This window comes from Labrus mixtus, chromosome 4, assembly GCF_963584025.1.
Source record: "Labrus mixtus chromosome 4, fLabMix1.1, whole genome shotgun sequence".
Classification (NCBI taxonomy): Eukaryota; Metazoa; Chordata; class Actinopteri; order Labriformes; family Labridae; genus Labrus; species Labrus mixtus.
In genome coordinates this window covers 6,754,427-6,771,843 of record NC_083615.1, presented here as the reverse complement: position 1 = coordinate 6,771,843, position 17,417 = coordinate 6,754,427, and the positions used below count along the sequence as shown (strand labels likewise).

Here is a 17,417-nt window from a genome sequence, read left to right as displayed (position 1 = left end):
GCTGCCTTTCCCCTCTCAAGAGCAGACCAACCACCGGTCTCTGCACCATGAGGGTGAAACCAAGTGGAGTCTGACGCAGCCAAGGATGCAGCGAAAATCCGTGTGGTCATTTGTGGCTGCATGACATTTTATCCGTGAGTCCAGTCACCAGTAAATTGCCTTTGCTCTGAAGACAGGCTGAACCCCCCCCCCCCCCCCCCCCCCCACCACCCCCCACCCCAATCACCCATCCACCCCCCCTGGCTGGTCCAACTTCTCTCCACACTTAACAACTGTAACTGAACTGCTATTGTTAGCAGTCTTGATGCTGTCATATTCAGTAGAACAAAGGTTATTGCAACCGATTGATAAAAATTTCATTCACAGACGGCCGCTTTCATGTGGTGTACGGGGAGGAGAGATGTTTTAAGATGTGTGTTCTGCCCCCGGCGTCCATTGGCACATCTCCTCCTGCCTCCTGTTTAAACTCGGTTCAAAATGATAATGAGAGCAGTGAGCAGCCAGCATCCCCCAGTGCTCTGGTGAGCGAAGCAAGAGCCACTCAGGACTCCTCTGGGCCGCTAATTGGAACTCTAAATCATTGTGTCACCTGTCACTCAATGCTGGCTTTGGAAGAGAGGGTGTGAGGATCCACAGACCAGCTGTGATCTCCTGCTTAGAGAGGGGCGAGACTAGTGGAAGTGGGCTGTGCTCAGCCTTTAAAGCAGGGAGAGTCTAATGACCGCAGGCTGCAGAGGACAGAGACGGGGTATATTCCATGTCCTTTAGTAGATGGTTCGCTCTAATGCAAAGGTAAGGGGCCTAAAGACTGCAGCAGCATGGCTGCCTTTCTCCCATTGGTGTGCTTATTAATGGTAGATTGAGAGTCTGTCGCAGTCTGTTAGGGATGTCTCTGAGATCCTGCTGTTTCCCTGTTGACCCAGTTCACCATGGAGTTTATTTTTTGGATTTTACATAAACTCCCTTTTTTTCCCTCTTTTTTTTTTCCATATTTGCATTGTTTGTACTGCAGTCTCCCACTGACGGCCTAAAGGGGTGCAGACAGCCATGTGCTTCCTCTGATATCCTCGATATGCATCTTATAGCCAGTTCTATACACACACAGACATTTACAATATTCTCTTCAGATTTCATCCCCATTCATTAGCAGCAGGAATAACAAGTTATATTCGGTCAAATTATTTAGTGAAGCTGCCTAGTCCGAAAGATGACCAGAGTCAGATAGGGAAGGGTCCAGACTCTCTGGCCTTTGAGTCCTGCCAGTATCTCCATGTATAAAAGTGGAGACTGCTGATGAGGTCAGTCCAAAGGGAGAAATGGGTGAAGCATTGTTTCATGGAGTTCATGGGAGGAAGCTGGGATTATCATCTTAAAGGGTCCTGTAACACCAGCAACACCATGAGGTGTAAGTATCTACTGTACCTATAACTTCTGCTTCTATCATTTATTTGTTTCTTTGCTCCATCCTGTACAAAGATACAGTATGGTCAGTGCCGTGTCCTCCCTGTCTTTCGAGCCACATCTTTGTCGATAATATTATTCCTATTTTAGGACTACCAGGGTCAGCGTTTATTTAAGCGGTCATTCTTTGCCTCATGGCTTTTCTCTCTCTCTACGTCAGGGTGAGGACTGTGCTACAATGTGTCCTCCTGGTCTGCATGGACCGAGCTGCATGTCCACCTGCTCCTGCCACAATCACGCGTCCTGCTCCCCAGTCGACGGCTCCTGCTTCTGCAGGGAAGGTACGGTTTTAAGTGACTCGTGTAAAGATCCATAGCAACTCCTTAACATTGTTCAATGTGCTACTCTGACTGTTCTGTGTACAATGTAATCACACTTTTGCATACACACACTAATGTACTTGTGGTCTGAGTTCTCTTGCATTCTGTGCTTGAGAATTTAAGAATAAAACTTCAACATTGTTTTTAAATACATATTGCCAGGTATGGAACATACAAACATGGAAAAGTTACTCTGCACTCAAAAACAACATAATTCTGTAAAGTTAAGGGTAACTAGATCAAAAAGATAAAGTACAATACGTTATGTATTTGTGACATGCTGAGACACATCACAACAGGTTCTAACCTTTGTGTGTACATTAATTTGGAGCAGTTTAACCTAAGACTGATTTCACCCTCACACATTGTTGTATGAACTAGTTTAAGAAGCCTTGAAGACATTAAAGTACGCCATATTGATGAAAAAAGAGAGAGAAAGTGTTGACCTGATGATGTAAGGGGGAAACGTTTAAGGGATAACTGCTGTTTACAACTTCTCCTGAAGGAAACATGAACATCTGAAGTAAAACAAATGCATTCTGGGATATTTCACTTATAATACAATGTCATACTGTAAATGTCAACCATGTCCCTAGACTCAATCGTCTTAAAACCAAGAAAAAAGTTGAATTAATTTGTAATCCATCTAATACTTGTAAGAAAAATCCTCTACCGAGGGCACTTGAGGATAAAAAAAAGATAAAAGAAAGAGTCTATTATAGTCTTGGAAACAAGAATCTCTGCAGAAAATGTCATCCATGCAGTCTTTGTTGTGATGTTTGAGTCTGGATAACAGTGGAGAACACACTGATAGACCAGCAGACAGATATTAAAATACTTAGAGCTCTTGGTATGGGAATATAAATACTGTACCAGGAACTACAAATCAACAGGGTTATTGTGTAAAACATTATTATTCATATTGGGTCACTTCCTTTCTATATCTTAATGGCTCAAACTTAAAAAGCTTAGTGTTTCTCTTTTCTCTCTTTCCAGGCTGGCAAGGTGTGGACTGCTCCATCCTCTGCTCCAGTGGCACATGGGGTCTGGGCTGCAACCAGACATGCTTGTGTGCCAATGGCGCTGCATGTGACCCTGTAGATGGCACCTGTACATGTTCTCCTGGGTGGAGGGGAGAGCACTGTGGTGAATCCTGCCTTGTAAGTCTTTCTTTTTCCCTGAGCGGGGACAAAGACTTCTGTTGGTGTTGAACAACTGATAGTAGCCATGTTTCAAGTTTTGAGGGTATAACATTTTTATCTTTGTCAGGATGGCACCTATGGTTTGGAGTGTCGTGAGCGCTGTGACTGTAGCCATGCTGATGGCTGTGATCCTGTGAGTGGCTACTGCCGCTGTTACCCCGGCTGGACGGGTCAGTATTGACAAAACAGCAGGCTGTCATTAGGGGAAGAAATAACTACTTACATTGAAACTGCATGTGTTCATCAACAGCTAAAAATCAGAGACATCAAATGCTAGTCAGACTATTCTATTCATGCCAAAACAGGAAAATATGCCGTGGCGATCATGATTTGTGTTTTACAGGATGTTTACAGAATGTCTAAGCAGTGTTTTGTTAATTAAATGTTCAATTTGTTTTGCTACTGAGCCGGCGGGGTGTGTGAATGAGAAATGTGTGTAAATGAATTCTCCTGGCTAACACACTGGATGCTGGTATGCAATCATGCTTATATTGCATCAATTACTTGTTATACACAGCATCCAAAGTGAGTCACAAGATAAATATTTGGAGACAGAATCAAATCATCGGCCCAGGATGGTCTCATGAGTCTTAAACACAGCCTATGATGTTTTTATTTTGGCTCTTCTGAAGTTCCAGGTTGTTGTAAAATCTGATTGAACTAACTGCAGTATTTATTCATCAGGGATTCAATCTTAGACGTACGGAGTCTCCGATTGAACTCCCGTCCTCTCTTGACTCAAATTCTTAGTTTGAACTTGGACATGTGTTTGCCTTTTTGTTTCTTGTCATTTCAAACATTTGCTTACAGGGAAAGACGTGAAGGTAGGAATGTGTGAATGTCACAGCAGTGGCGGGGATCATTATGCTCCAAAAATGAAGCGACGCATCTGAATGTCAAATGGGGGGGCTAGCTGAGGACCTGCTCTCTGAGCCCGGGTGGAGAGGTGCAGTCAGGGAGGGAATAGATTTCAGCAGGAAAGGTCAAGCCTGTGGGCTCTCAGCAGCCCACTCCATTCAGCCTCCTGAGCTCAGGGCATTTATTCTGGGAAACAATGTGGGTTTTATTATCTGCAAGAACGGAGGCGGCAAAACGGGCCTCTCATGCTCTGAATCCTGCACAGGTCGGGACCATCTGTCAGCCATAATTGAGTCACAGGGGTGCATGGCTGGGGGCAACGTGCAGCCCAGTGGGCCAGGCAAACACACATACACACGTACAAACTGGAACTCGTGGAGGCTTATCAATGGACTTTCTGAAGGATGAAGCACCCAGAGAGAGGAAGATGTGGGATTTATCACAGGAGGGAGTCAAGGATGGAACAAAATGTTTATTTACAGAAACACTGGAGCTGTTTTCTGCTGTAAACACTGTCACATATCTGTGCATGCTAGCTCCAGAGTTTCTAAGGCATCCTACTTTGCTCTCAACTTGCTTAGGGTTTAGCTTAAACTTTCAAGAAGCTTGACTCGAGGAGTGTGCGCATGTAAGTTGCTAAGTCGTCTTTGACCCACACTGTTGTTGCTGAACTGTCGTAAGCCTGACATCAGCCAACAAAGATGTAAAAAAAAAAAAGGAGAGATGTGACCACAAACCTGATGCTGGTCCCTTTTAAAGAAGCCTTCACCTTTTATTTCTGAAGAGGTTCCATGTCATAGAGCAGATAATGTGAGTGTGTGTTTACATGCACTGGGAGAGAAAGAGGGAGTGAGAGGTTTGCTTTGCTCTGCTCGCTCTGTACAAATTGGATAGTGAGACCTCTGGCACTTCTCCGCGAAAAGCGTCCTTTGAAGAGACTTCAACTCGGGCTCATCTCACTCTTTCTTCTCCTCGCTCGCTCGGCACCCAAAGCCCCTCTGTTTGTCACCATTAGACTGAAAAATGTGATGCTCTGTCCGCATTCATTTTCTGACAGTAAAGGCAGTCGCAGGGTTTTTTCTTCCTGGCCTAGCAGAACCTCAAACACACTCACACAAGCCTTGCCCTCCTTTTGAAGTCCATGGCTTGGCTTCTGACTAAATCACTGCTACCATGCCCCCTTCTCATCAGCACTAACATTTCCTCTCCTTACCTCCCATTCCAGCCCTGATTACTGTATAACATTAGTCCCCAGAGTTTAGTCCAGGTTTAATTCAAAGGTACTGCTCTTGTGCTGCTTTAATGGCCACACCATTCTTAGATATTCTCACTCAAAGGAAATTTAAAATGAGGCTAAGAACTAAGGGCTGCTGCCGGAGAGGTTGCAGAGTTTGTGAGTATGTGACTCGTAACTGTGTGTGTTTGCAGTGATTTTGGCCAATGGTTTTTGAATGCATGGCTTAGAGAAACGCAATGCTTCGTCAGATGTGCTCCCACGTGTTTACAATGCACAGCGAGCGCCCCTGTACATACGCTCTATTCTGTATAGGTTTGGTTTTGACCTGCCCTAAACACACAGCCACATTTCCACATAATTGGAGCCTGCACACTTCTTTTTGGGCTCTGTGCTCTACCCAAACTCTGCTGAAAGAGAATGGGAGACAAGCTGGGCCCCTCTGGAGACCCAACCCTGTTAATCAACACAGAGCACTGGCAGGATGCCTCAGTCTGATCAAAAATAAAATACATTTTTGAAAGGAGAAATAGACTCTGAAAAGATGGGCTGAACTAAAAAAAAAAAAAAAAAAAAAAGAACCTCAAAACTGCAGCTTCTTCATTTAGGACTAAAATCAGTTGAGGATTCTTGCTGGGTGAACAACTCTCATCAGATCCACCGTGATCAGGCATTGTGTACGCTGTTCTTTGATTCCTTCATTTTTACAAATAGCAGGATGTTTAGAGTATAACAGCCTTTCCCTTTTAGTGTGCTTTCCGTAAATACAGGTCATTGTGCTGTTTCTACAGGTATCCACTGTGATAATGTGTGCTCCCAAGGCTACTGGGGACCCAACTGTTCGGTCAGCTGCTCCTGTCAGAATGGCGGCTCCTGCTCTCCAGAGGACGGCACATGTGTGTGTGCACCTGGATACAGAGGGACCTCCTGCAAAAGAAGTGAGCCCTCCTCTTTCAAACCTACAAACCTCTCAGTCCAAACCCCTTTCGGAATAACAGCAGAAGGCCGAGAACTGCGCTGGTTTTCCATCACAGTGTTGACCTTGCTTTGATGTTTGAAGATTTGTTGAAAGGTTGTGCTGGCTGAGGGGGGAAGCACTCAGTTGTCGGTCAAAACTGCTCAAGTGTGAACCCTTCATCACTGCTATCACTTAATCACAGTGTCTGTACCCCTACAGCAGCCCCTTCAGACTAACACCACACACACTCCTCAGCTCCACTAGCCCGTCCTCAACAACCAACTCACAGTGGGAGACTCGCAGTCCTCGCCCGAGGCTCATCAGAGGGTGTGCTCGCTGGGAGTGTGAGCTCTGCCTTCTGAATGGGGTCTGTCTGTGGCTGTTCTCGAGTGATGAGCTCACTGATTGGGAGTGAAATTCAAAGTCACAAACATGCAAACATCAATTTGAGCGAGCAAGCTGAGAGACCTAAACAAGCTCTGTGTCCATGTGTGTTAGTGTGAGTGTGTGTGTGTGTGTGTGTGTGTGTGTGAGAGAGAGAGAGGGGAAATCACTACTCCTCCTAATTCAATGTGTAAACAGATAATGTTCTCGTCAGGTGAAAACCTCATAAATCCAGTTTTGCTGTTTTTCCCTGCATGTGGAAACTTTAATTAGAAGATTATGCTTCTCCAGAGGCTCATACAGGTGTATCACACCTGCTGCTTTTTATCATTCGAAGCCAGTTGGGTAAACTTAACATTGCATGGTTGTCAAAAACAACCAAGGCTGTTTTTTTGTCCATCCTCTCGGGGTTTTTATGTTGGAAATACCTGTTTTTCCCCTGAGAGCTGTGATATTTGAGTAGGAATCATCCCAAATCACTGGCTATGAAAATAGGAACATATCTTTGCTTTTTTTAAGCTCTCCCAGAGCTAAGGAAAATAGTGTTTTTATACAAGTTGGAATCTTCTATCGGGGTTGCACAGATTGTGCGCTTTGTATAAAATATTAGTATAATTACCTTTCTACCACCTTGAATACCTCTTTATGATCCCCATTCTTTCCATAAAACCGGCATTATTAACACACAGTTGTGTGTTTCCTGACATTTATAGATCATCAAGCTGCTCTCAAGCCTCGACATAAAACAGATTTCATGATTCTCTCTACTTTTTTACTATTCAGTCTCTGGCAGCAGATGAAATGGGAGTGATTACAATAAAGACTGACTTTTCAGCTTTCTCCCTCCCACTGCTGTCTCTGCCATTTTAATTCTCCCAGTCTTAATTTTACTGTACCCCCTTGATCACTCTTGTCATGCTCATTATTTTATACCTCTTGTGCCATCCAACACCATTGAATGACTCCCTGTCCTCTACCCATCATGCTCTGCAGTCTGCTCCCCCGGGTTCTACGGGCACCGCTGCAGCCAGTCGTGCCCGCAGTGTGTGCACAGCACCGGGCCGTGCCATCACGTCACAGGCCACTGCGAGTGCCTGTCCGGCTTCTCTGGCTCTCTGTGCAACCAAGGCAAGTAGCCTTCCGGGCCTTTTTGACCTTTTCATGCCGTTTCACTTACAACAAGATTTATTCACTGTGAAGTTTTGGTTATTGCTGCTAGAAATGGAAAGCACAATTTACATCTGAAAACTTTCTAACGTTTTGTATTGACAGGAAACAGAAAAGAAATGTCTGTTTGTAGATGTTTTGAAATTGCATTCATTATTTTTGAGAAGTTAGAAGATAAAAAAGCAAGACAGTACATTAGAGCAAAATCATCACATTAAATGGTTAGTATATGCTTTTACCTTAAGTACACCTACTAATAAAACTTAAGGGTTACTTTATATCTAAAAAGAAGTCCTGTCACAGCGTTTTGAGAGGACACTTATATATTTATATATATTGTATATTGTCACCTGTGCAGTCCTCGCCGTGCTCTGTAGCTCTAATAGGATCAACGGATGACCTGCTGCCTCTCCCACTGGCATCTCAGCCCTGAAACTTTGAATAATAGCTGTAATCAGTCCACTCCAGACCAAGTAGGGGGAAAAAAATCCACCTTCAACAGGATCCTGAATATTGCTGAGACCATTTTTTTTCACACAAAGAATATGTCAAGCAATTGTTGGTGTCCTTCCTCCTCCTAAAAGAGAGCCGCGTTTACATTCCTCTTTACAAATACACAAAGAAACAACACATGAGCATGCCTTTTTTTTTCTTGTTAAATTTAAATTGAAGGCAACCAAGGAAACTTTTTCTTTGTGCTTCGCTTCAAAGATGTTGTTTGAATCACACAGGAGGATCTTGCTGACAGGAACAAAGTTTGCAGCCCGTGTGAAGCTTCCATATAGATCCTCATTTCAGGCTGAGATGTGTTTGATACAGATGTTTTCACTTTTAGAAATCAATTTTCTGTCAATTTTCTCAGATAATGTACATTTTAGATGGATATATATGTTGGCGATTATGTTCTAAAGTAATCTTAACTAAGACATAATGTGTTGACACCATCACTGAACACAACTTGTAAAAAAAAATATAAAAGATATAACATAATATAAGCTGTCTTTTATATGTCATGTCTACCATAACCATGAAAATGCAGAAAAAACTTGTAAAGGGACTGCATCTTAAATCTCATCAATAAATTATTTGGATTGAAATTTTACATTTCTTAGTAATAAGTTAGTTTTCTGTCCTCTTATCCTCCGACAGATTGTCATATATGGACCCATGTGTGACAGTCATGTGATCATATTGGTCTTGTCAGTGGTTGCCGGCGTAGCTCCATCGCTGTGTTGAGGAAGACACACAAATGAACTGTAGATTTTACTTCTAATAATTTACCTTTTTTTTAAATAAATTACTGAAACACAGTGGGGAATTTTTGAATTCTCTTTCATGGCTTTGAGCAATGTCTTACAAAATAAAAGTTTAATAGGTTAGCTGAAGGGAGAGGAAAAAGGCAAAAAAGCAGAGCCAGTCCTAATTTGTCAGACTATAATTACTGTTGAGCAGGCGTTAGGCCGCAGGGGACGAAGGTGGCCGACAACATGAACATTCTCCTCTCGTTGAGCCCCGTTGGCGTCCTCACTTGTCTTCTGTCCAGCACACAAAGTCCCGGCTTAATGAAGCTCTCCCGGTGTGCTGGGGCTTGAATCCCCAGAAGCAGCAGTATGGGGGAGCCAACCTCGTGGCCTAATGACAACCTGCTTCAAGGAGCTTGAAAGAGCTCTCAAGAAGAGGGGAAAGCCAGTTGAAATGTAATCATTAAAATCACCCCTCACGAAAATGAGTCAGACCCATCTCTTTCACAGCCAGCCGCCTTATCTGATATTTCTGACGCTGGGCTATTCTCTTTATGTGGGGTCTTTGATGTATCTGCTGCTGCTGCAGCTCCCTGATCCTGGTGCTTAGAAACACCTTGGTTCAATTTGTCTCGCAGCCCAACAAGAAAACACAATGGAGGTTTCATTGAAAATGACATCTTTTATTGAAGAGTGCCAGAGAGCATTTAAATATTAATTTCATAAAAAATGTATACAGTGGTCTGTGTACATGGTCTATTTTAATTCTGTGGCACATCACTCATTTCACTCTTGTGAGTGGAAATGGGGCAGTTGTGCCACAGGAGGCAGTGATTGACTCCTCCTTTTGTTTAAACAGTTCACTTCATGTCCACTCAAATAGAACAATATCATCCATTAGAGGAGTGTGTTTACACAACCTCTCACGAAATGAGTTTGTTTGTATGAGTGTACTCACTCTAATGTGTCCAAGTTTGGTGTCATAATGTTAATGGATTTTACTCGTCTTTGCGTGTAAGTGAAAATATGCAGATTAGGGTCGTTTTGTGAAATCGTGTTTTGTGTTTCTGGGTTTGCAGTGTGTTCTAGTGGCAGGTTTGGGAGGGCCTGTGCTGAGATCTGCCTCTGTACCAACAACGGCACCTGCAACCCCATCGATGGCTCCTGCCAGTGCTTCCCCGGTTGGATAGGAGAGGATTGCTCTCACGGTATACTTTTTTCCTCTACTTTATCATTTGTTTAATTCTCTTGTTTTCTCAGATTCTACCCTCTCATTGCCCGTCTCTACTCTTAATTTCTCTGCCACTTTTACCTTCATACTCATTAATCATGTTCATGACCCTACACATTCAGATACTCACCCTCACCCTCAGCCGTATGTAAAACAGATAGCTTGTTAAAATGATTGTTGTAATACATTATTACATTACATTATTGTTGGCTAAAGATCATTAGAAGAGATTTGAGCCACCCTGCCACGGGATATTGATGTGTTTTTTATTGCCTTGACTACCTGAAGAATAAACAGCTTATGATCAGATGGATGTAACATTGAAAATGCTATTCTTTTAGTAATTCAACCTGACACAAATGTCTGCTCAGAAATGACAGAAAATTGGCTTTTTCACATAAAGATCACTCTGGATTTTGTGCAAGAACCTGTGTCAGGAAACAGTGAGATCTTCCTTTTGTATGGATGTATCTTTTCCTCCTGTGTTAAAAGCTCCATGTTTGCATGCAAATCATACATGATGTGTTTCGAAAGTGTGTGACGATGAGTTTGACTGTGTCTCTGGCGTCTGCAGCCTGTCCCTCGGGGCACTGGGGCCCTGATTGTCTCAACTCGTGTAACTGTCACAATGGAGCCCAGTGCAGTGCCTATGATGGGGAGTGCAGGTGCAGCCCCGGCTGGACTGGACTCTACTGCACACAGCGTGAGTCTCTCCCATCCAGTTAGCAGACACACAGTGACATCTACTGGCTGGCCTGCTAAACTGCAGCAGATATTGAGTGGCAGATGTTTTTTTTTTTTTTTAGAGACAACTGGGTGATATCAGTTTTTCATTGACAGTTTTTTAGATGGAACATCATGCAAATAACACTTATGGTCACTTCATTAATTTGCTTATTATACATTCCAGTCATTCACAGAGGGATACTGCAGTTCATCAACATCAGTCCACCAATTTGAATTCCATTATCTTTCACCCCGAGGGGTTCATTCAGTCCTTTTTGTGGTGTCATGCTCTTTTGCATAAAATGGCCCTTGTCTTTGCAGCTTTTCACAGATTTATTTTTACTATTTCCATTTTCAGTGTTCTCTATTCTCCCCCCACCCCCCCATGTTATTTTAACACCATTACCAGATGTTCTGCTGAAGCAGGAAACGTTTCATTTCCATTCTTCCACATTTTCCCTTCTTGAGTATGCTGCAGAGACATTGAATGCTATTGATTTTCCTGTTCCCCTGCAATACAACCTTGACTCTTTATGTTGTCTCCCCCCCCCTCCTTTCCCAACATTTTATACATCTCTGTCCCAGGCTGTCCTTCAGGCTTCTACGGCAGGGACTGCTCTGAAGTCTGCCGCTGCCAAAACGGTGCAGACTGTGACCACATCAGTGGCCAGTGCGCTTGTCGAACAGGCTTCATTGGGACGAGCTGCGAGCAGAGTTGAGTAGGGCCGGCACATTTTAGCTTTAAACAAAATTACCCAGTGGATGAGTGCGCTTGTGTGTGTGTGTGTGTGTGTGTTGTATAAACACTTTGGCTCCCGCTCTCTAAGTGCTTTAATTTGGATGGATATAGTAATGCACCTCTCTCCCATGCAGAGTGTCCTGCTGGTACATTTGGATATGGCTGCCAGCAGCTGTGTGAGTGCCTGAACAATGCTACCTGTGACTATGTGACCGGGACATGTTACTGCAGCCCCGGATACAAAGGCATCCGCTGCGATCAAGGTGAGAGGTGATCGGGATGATCGAGGCTCTCCTCTGTATCATCACTCCATTACAGATGTGTACACTGTGTTTAAACGAACCCACTCTGTGTGTGTTCTCTGTAGCAGCTCTGATGATGGAGGAGCTGAACCCGTACACAAAGATTAGCCCAGCGCGAGGCTCAGAACGTCAGTCTGCAGGGGCTGTCATGGGCATCATCTTCCTCCTCCTCATCATCATGGCCATGCTCAGTCTGTTTGTGTGGTACAGACAGAGGCAGAGGGACAAAGGCCATGAGATCCAACCCAGTGTTTCCTATACACAGGCCATGCACATTACCGACTACTCTCTGTCCGGTGAGATATTTTAGAGACTACATGAGCTTCCTATCGACAAATCTTAAAAACTTTGTTGGCAAATGAAATTGCTATAAAGAAATGCGGAATTCTACAATAAAAAATGTAGAGATGTAATAAAAAATTGATGGATAACAATGAAAGAGGAATTTCTCAAGCAAAAGTACAAACAATTTGGAGTTCCAGTCCCAAACAAAGTAGTAAGAGTCAGTTTATGTTCTATATTCTAAAGCTTTTCGATACCACATTTTCTAAAGGGATAAATCTATTTCTGCATATTTGTGCTTTAAAGCTATTCGGAAAAAAGTTCAAATACTTCTTTAACATAACTTGTTTAAATCCTCAGAGTGTGGCAGCACTGCAGCAATGAGGACCAGTGCTGCAGAGGTCAATCAGAGCGCCGGCAGCACGAGCAACAGCAGCGGCCAGTGCTTCTCCAACCCCAGTTATCACACTGTGGCTCAGTGCAACGTGGTCTCAACCATCTCCAGCAACCTGGACGGCACTCTGACCCTCAAAGTATGGCTGGCTGCTCTCCATGTGTGTTTTACATGAATCAAAGATTACATACATCAGTTTAAAAGCAACACCGAATTGTGCTCTTTCTCTCACAGTCGAGCACCCTGAAAAACAGAAACAGCTCAGACTGGAGAGCCTACTGCAACCTCAATGATATAGGTCAGTATTTCTCTCTCCTACCACATCACACAAAATATTTCCCTTTTTTTTTTTTTTTTGTTGGACTTTGCGGAACTGTGAGACCAAGGGCAAAGTCGCATTTGTGGTCAGTTCAAACCTCATATAGGCAACCGGCGCTGACACAGCCACCATGCTGTGAATGAAGATGAACCCGGGGTTTCTTGTTAGACATAACCTTTGCTCCGATTGTGATCAGATATGCCGGGGGGTGTGGGTGCAGAGGAGGCAGCCGCGCAGAGGTGAAAGGGTGGTCACTGTGGGCTCATTAGTCCTCTTTCACTTCCCCATGTGGTGCATCGCTCTAAGACAGCTTACATTAGGTCAGATACTGCACTCTTAGATCGTGAATTATAGAAAATTAAGCGTGAGAGAAATATTTCTCATAAATTATTAGTATTACTTAACTTGTAGTCTCCACCATGTTTCAGGAGGTGTTTCAACCAAATACTTTCTGTTGCACTTTAGCAGTGCAACTCTCACAGCTACTTCATATGGGGTGGAAACCATTTTTGACGTCGCTTTGACCGTGTAACTCATGACCTCTGCTGCTGAGTTATGTCCTTATTCTGTGCAAACTTTGCCTTTACTGGAATACTGACTGATACTTGGGCTTATACCCACCCAAATGTGTGTGTTTTTATTTTTTTTTTTTTTATGAGGATAAACTTTTTTGTCCTTTTTTGCAAATAGCGCTGTCTGCTGGCAGCGTCACTACGTTATAATGTGTGTATTTAATATTTATGTTGTGTCTTCAGAGTGTGGAGAGTTAGACAAGTGAGATTACATATTATGTTATTAGTTATATAAACATCATTCTGTATTTATGGAGGTTCAATTTATATTGTGCAAACTAAGAGAGACAGTAACTGCTCGGCTTGTGTTCTCATCAATGCAAAGTCACAAGCACAGTCGGATAAGTCTAGTGAAAAGTCCCTTTCAAAAAAAAAAAAGTCTGAGGCATTCATCCAACATTTGCTGTGTAAATGTGTTATTTCTGTCTTTTAATGCCTGATAATGTATTTTTGTGTATTTCTATGTTTGTGTGAAACTCTGTTAATTGTGCTGCTGCCTGTCTCGGCCAGGACACTCCTGGTTAAATAAAATAAAGAAATGACTGATGTTCTGACAAAATAGACTTGAAGAACCCTTTAAGAACGTCTTCTCCTCATCCTGTGTTGTTGTCTGGTAAATGTCCCATTAGGAATATAGTTGTTTTTATAAGCCTGTGACTCTCAGAATGTGAAAGCTTTGACAGGATCTCAGAAAAATGAACACAGAGTTTGACTTCAGTGAGATGTTTTTGTCAATCGTTGCTGTGTGTTTGTCGAGTTGTTTAACTTTGATGTCTGTTACAGATGTTCAACAGGGGGAGACACAGACACAGAGAGGCTCCAGAAAAGGTAAAGAACTGATGCTGTTATTGAACAGTGTTGGCACATGTGTGTGTGTTTATGCTGCATGTAGAATCCTGTTCAGCTTCACCACTGTCGATATTACAAAAATCATTTTATGCTCAACAACCCACGTATCAATTTCCCCTCTTGGTTTCTATTCCCCCTCTGAGACTTGGATTTCTCTGACCTAAAAATCTCTTTATATTCTCCATGATTTATGTGAAAAATCTGTACACTTTGGACAAGATCATGGTGGGTTGAGGTTTTGTTCCCAACGGTAATTGTTCTCTGTGGCTCGTTGCCCAATACGTCATTTAGTCTCCCACACTGTGCAGTCGCTGGTGAATGTGAGGGACCCAAGGGTGTGAAGAGCGGTCTGAAGGAGCTCTGCTGCGGTCTCTAATGAGCCCTCTTATCAGACTGATGAGACGGTTATGGATGAGATAAGCCTTCCACTCTCTCCCCTTTGTACTCAGATTCCTATACACCTCCATTAGTCACCTGTCAGATACAAAAGAAGTACAAGTGTCGGGGTGCTTGTATAGCTCAGTTGGTAGAGCAGGCGCTTCATGTACAGTGGTTATACTCCTGGTTACTCTGGTCAGAGATTCCCAATCCTGACGCTGTTTGGTGCATGTCATTTCCCACTCTCTCGCTCTCTCTCTCTCTCTCTCTCTCTCTCTCTCTCTCTCTCTGTCCCACCAGGTTCTGGTGCCATTTTAAAGTAAAGCTTGTAGTGTTAATACCACTGCTTTGTAAGTGACCATATTATCATCCTTGTCCGTCCATGTCTCGTGGCTACTACAGACTACATCAAGGCCTCCATGTGCAGCAACAGTGTCTGCTCCCTGAATAGTGAGAACCCGTATGCTACCATTAGAGACCCACCAGGGCTGGCCTGCAAGCACACAGAGAGCAGCTATGTTGAAATGAAGTCCCCCTCCCACCGCGAGGTGCCCTTTGGAGGCACCGCCACCCTCCTGGGCAGCGCCAGCAGGAATGTCTATGATGTGGGTGAGTGCGTTGTTGTTCAGGTGTGTGGAGCTCAGCAGGGTCCTGCAGCTCTGGTTACGCCCTCCCACCGTGAGCTTGTGCAGACTGTGTAAGCTGGATGAGAGGACATGTGAGCTTCCTGACTGTTGCATGCACCTCTCCTTTCTTCTTTTGACCCGGCCTTCTCTCCACGTTCTCACCTTCCTCTCCTACTTTTCTCCTTCCCTCCTTTCCCAAAACTCTCACAGAGCCAGCGGTAAGTGTCCTGCAGGGACCCAATGGAATGGCCACCGGCTTCTCGCAGAGCCCCTATGACCTTCCCCGCAGCGGCCACCTCCCCAGTCATTACGACATCCTCCCAATGCGTCACAGCCCCACACACACACCTCCGCCACCCCCAGAAAGCCCCAGTTCCCTGCTCTAGACGGGCACACACACCCTTCTCTCCGCCTCGCTCAGACAGCGTGCCGGCATCGAGGCAACTTTCAGAAAACGTTGAAGCGACGGCCCACCCTCCGTCTCCGTGTGTGTTCAATTAGATACTGGGAAGTCAACATGGAGGGACAGCCTCCACACTTTGGCTCCCTCACTCGCACTTTTTCTGTGTTCCTGATGGAGGGAGGGTGAAGGAAAGAGTGTCCCACACACCAGCGACCATTCATCTGTTTTTATTTTCTTATGAAAACTGATCACTCAAACTGCTGCCCGGACTCTTTATGGACCTCCTGAAGTTGAACACGGTTATTCCAAATGAGCAGCATACAGGGATTGTTTGGACAGATTATTTTACAGGGAGAGAGCGATCATCACACTCAATTTTAGCTCATGATATCGGTTCACTATTCAAGGGCAACCGACTGTTTATAATGTCCCCTACACAGAAATGATTTTCTCCACAGGGAGGACTGTATGGCACCCTTGATCATTTCAAACGAGTGAGGTTTTTACCACAGGAAGACATCAGTGTGTTTGGATGTTCCCTGTGTGCAGCAGCTGCAGATCGCAAAGCAGCTGACGCCGATCTTCTACTCTGAAGTAACAGAAAGTTCACGCAAATATAGGCGACCTTTTTCTAAAACTTAATCGTGGAAAAAGGGAAGAAGTCTGATAAAGCATGGACACGTTTTAAAATATTGTAATGGTCCTTTAATCACTGTTATCCAGTCATGATCACACACAGTAATTACTTAGCTGATCCCTGTGTGTAGCTTCTTTTAAGTGTGAACAATGCAGTATTGCATCACTATGAGACACTCACAAGCAGTATAGGTCTTAAGACTTTTCCCCACACTGATGAGGTGATCAATCTTGTGTTTGTTTTCTATGTGAAAGCTTTTTATCTTGCAAAATGTCTTAGTTTACGTTTTTTAAGTACTGGGTGTTGAGAAGGGATTGCTTTGACCTTTTATGTTTGGTATTTATAAAGCTTTATTTATTAATTTATATAAGTGATGGTGACTTTTCTATCAGTGTGACACTAGAATAATAAAAAAAAAAAAAAGATAAGCATGATCAGATAATGGATACCCACTGATGTAGATAACACAATTTCTCTTCTTGTGAGATGATCAGTGTCATTTTGTGAACCATTTTTGAAGTTATTTAAGATGTCCTCTCTCACTCTTGCTGTCAGATTGTAAAATTAAAATAAGGTTTCATCTGACCAGTTCAAACACCACAAATTCCCCGTGAAGCATTTAAGTATAATGTAAAAAGTCAAATTCTAAAATAGTTTCTGTTTGTACCAGGCTAACTTATTTATATATAAAATTAAAGTTATTCATTCACTATGTGAATTCCATTTCATCCTCTGTAGAAGCAATAACATGTTGACAATCGATGCCCAGACAACAATGTTTCATTAGTGCTGGACATTTAGCCATCTTTGACCAGTGTGGTGACAGTGGTTCATATTCTATGTGACTGTTTTTCCTCTGAAGAAGGTTTTGCTGTCATATCAATGCTGCTTGTTGTTTTGGTAAATAAGTTATAAATTAAAAACCTATTCTGCCATCAAAAACCTGTTTCGGTCACGTCAATACCCTTACTGCCCCTCGTAAAAACAACACGAGTGTTTGATTCAAGAATGAAGGATTTTACTTTTAACAAATGCTAAATGTTATTACAGTGTGTTGTGCTCACAATACTCTGACCTGTTTCTGCTCTCATGACACAAAATGTCCAGAAGTTGTCCTGAGTCTGCGGGGGATAA

General features: G+C 43.3%; 1 protein-coding gene across 1 annotated transcript in view; it reads left to right on the top strand.

Moving 5' to 3' along the window:
- megf11 (multiple EGF-like-domains 11) overlaps positions 1 to 16,435 on the top strand; it is a 75,725-nt gene extending 59,290 nt beyond the window's left edge. The window contains exons 12-26 of the mRNA XM_061035450.1: positions 1,622 to 1,742; positions 2,778 to 2,941; positions 3,051 to 3,153; positions 5,867 to 6,013; positions 7,411 to 7,545; positions 9,905 to 10,033; positions 10,631 to 10,759; positions 11,368 to 11,496; positions 11,656 to 11,784; positions 11,889 to 12,119; positions 12,466 to 12,638; positions 12,734 to 12,797; positions 14,174 to 14,218; positions 15,020 to 15,226; positions 15,454 to 16,435. Coding sequence (XP_060891433.1) covers positions 1,622 to 1,742; positions 2,778 to 2,941; positions 3,051 to 3,153; positions 5,867 to 6,013; positions 7,411 to 7,545; positions 9,905 to 10,033; positions 10,631 to 10,759; positions 11,368 to 11,496; positions 11,656 to 11,784; positions 11,889 to 12,119; positions 12,466 to 12,638; positions 12,734 to 12,797; positions 14,174 to 14,218; positions 15,020 to 15,226; positions 15,454 to 15,629 — 2,082 coding nt within the window. The 3' untranslated portion in view covers positions 15,630 to 16,435. The remainder of the gene's footprint in view (positions 1 to 1,621; positions 1,743 to 2,777; positions 2,942 to 3,050; positions 3,154 to 5,866; positions 6,014 to 7,410; positions 7,546 to 9,904; positions 10,034 to 10,630; positions 10,760 to 11,367; positions 11,497 to 11,655; positions 11,785 to 11,888; positions 12,120 to 12,465; positions 12,639 to 12,733; positions 12,798 to 14,173; positions 14,219 to 15,019; positions 15,227 to 15,453) is intronic.
- The last annotated feature ends 982 nt before the right edge of the window (positions 16,436 to 17,417 follow it).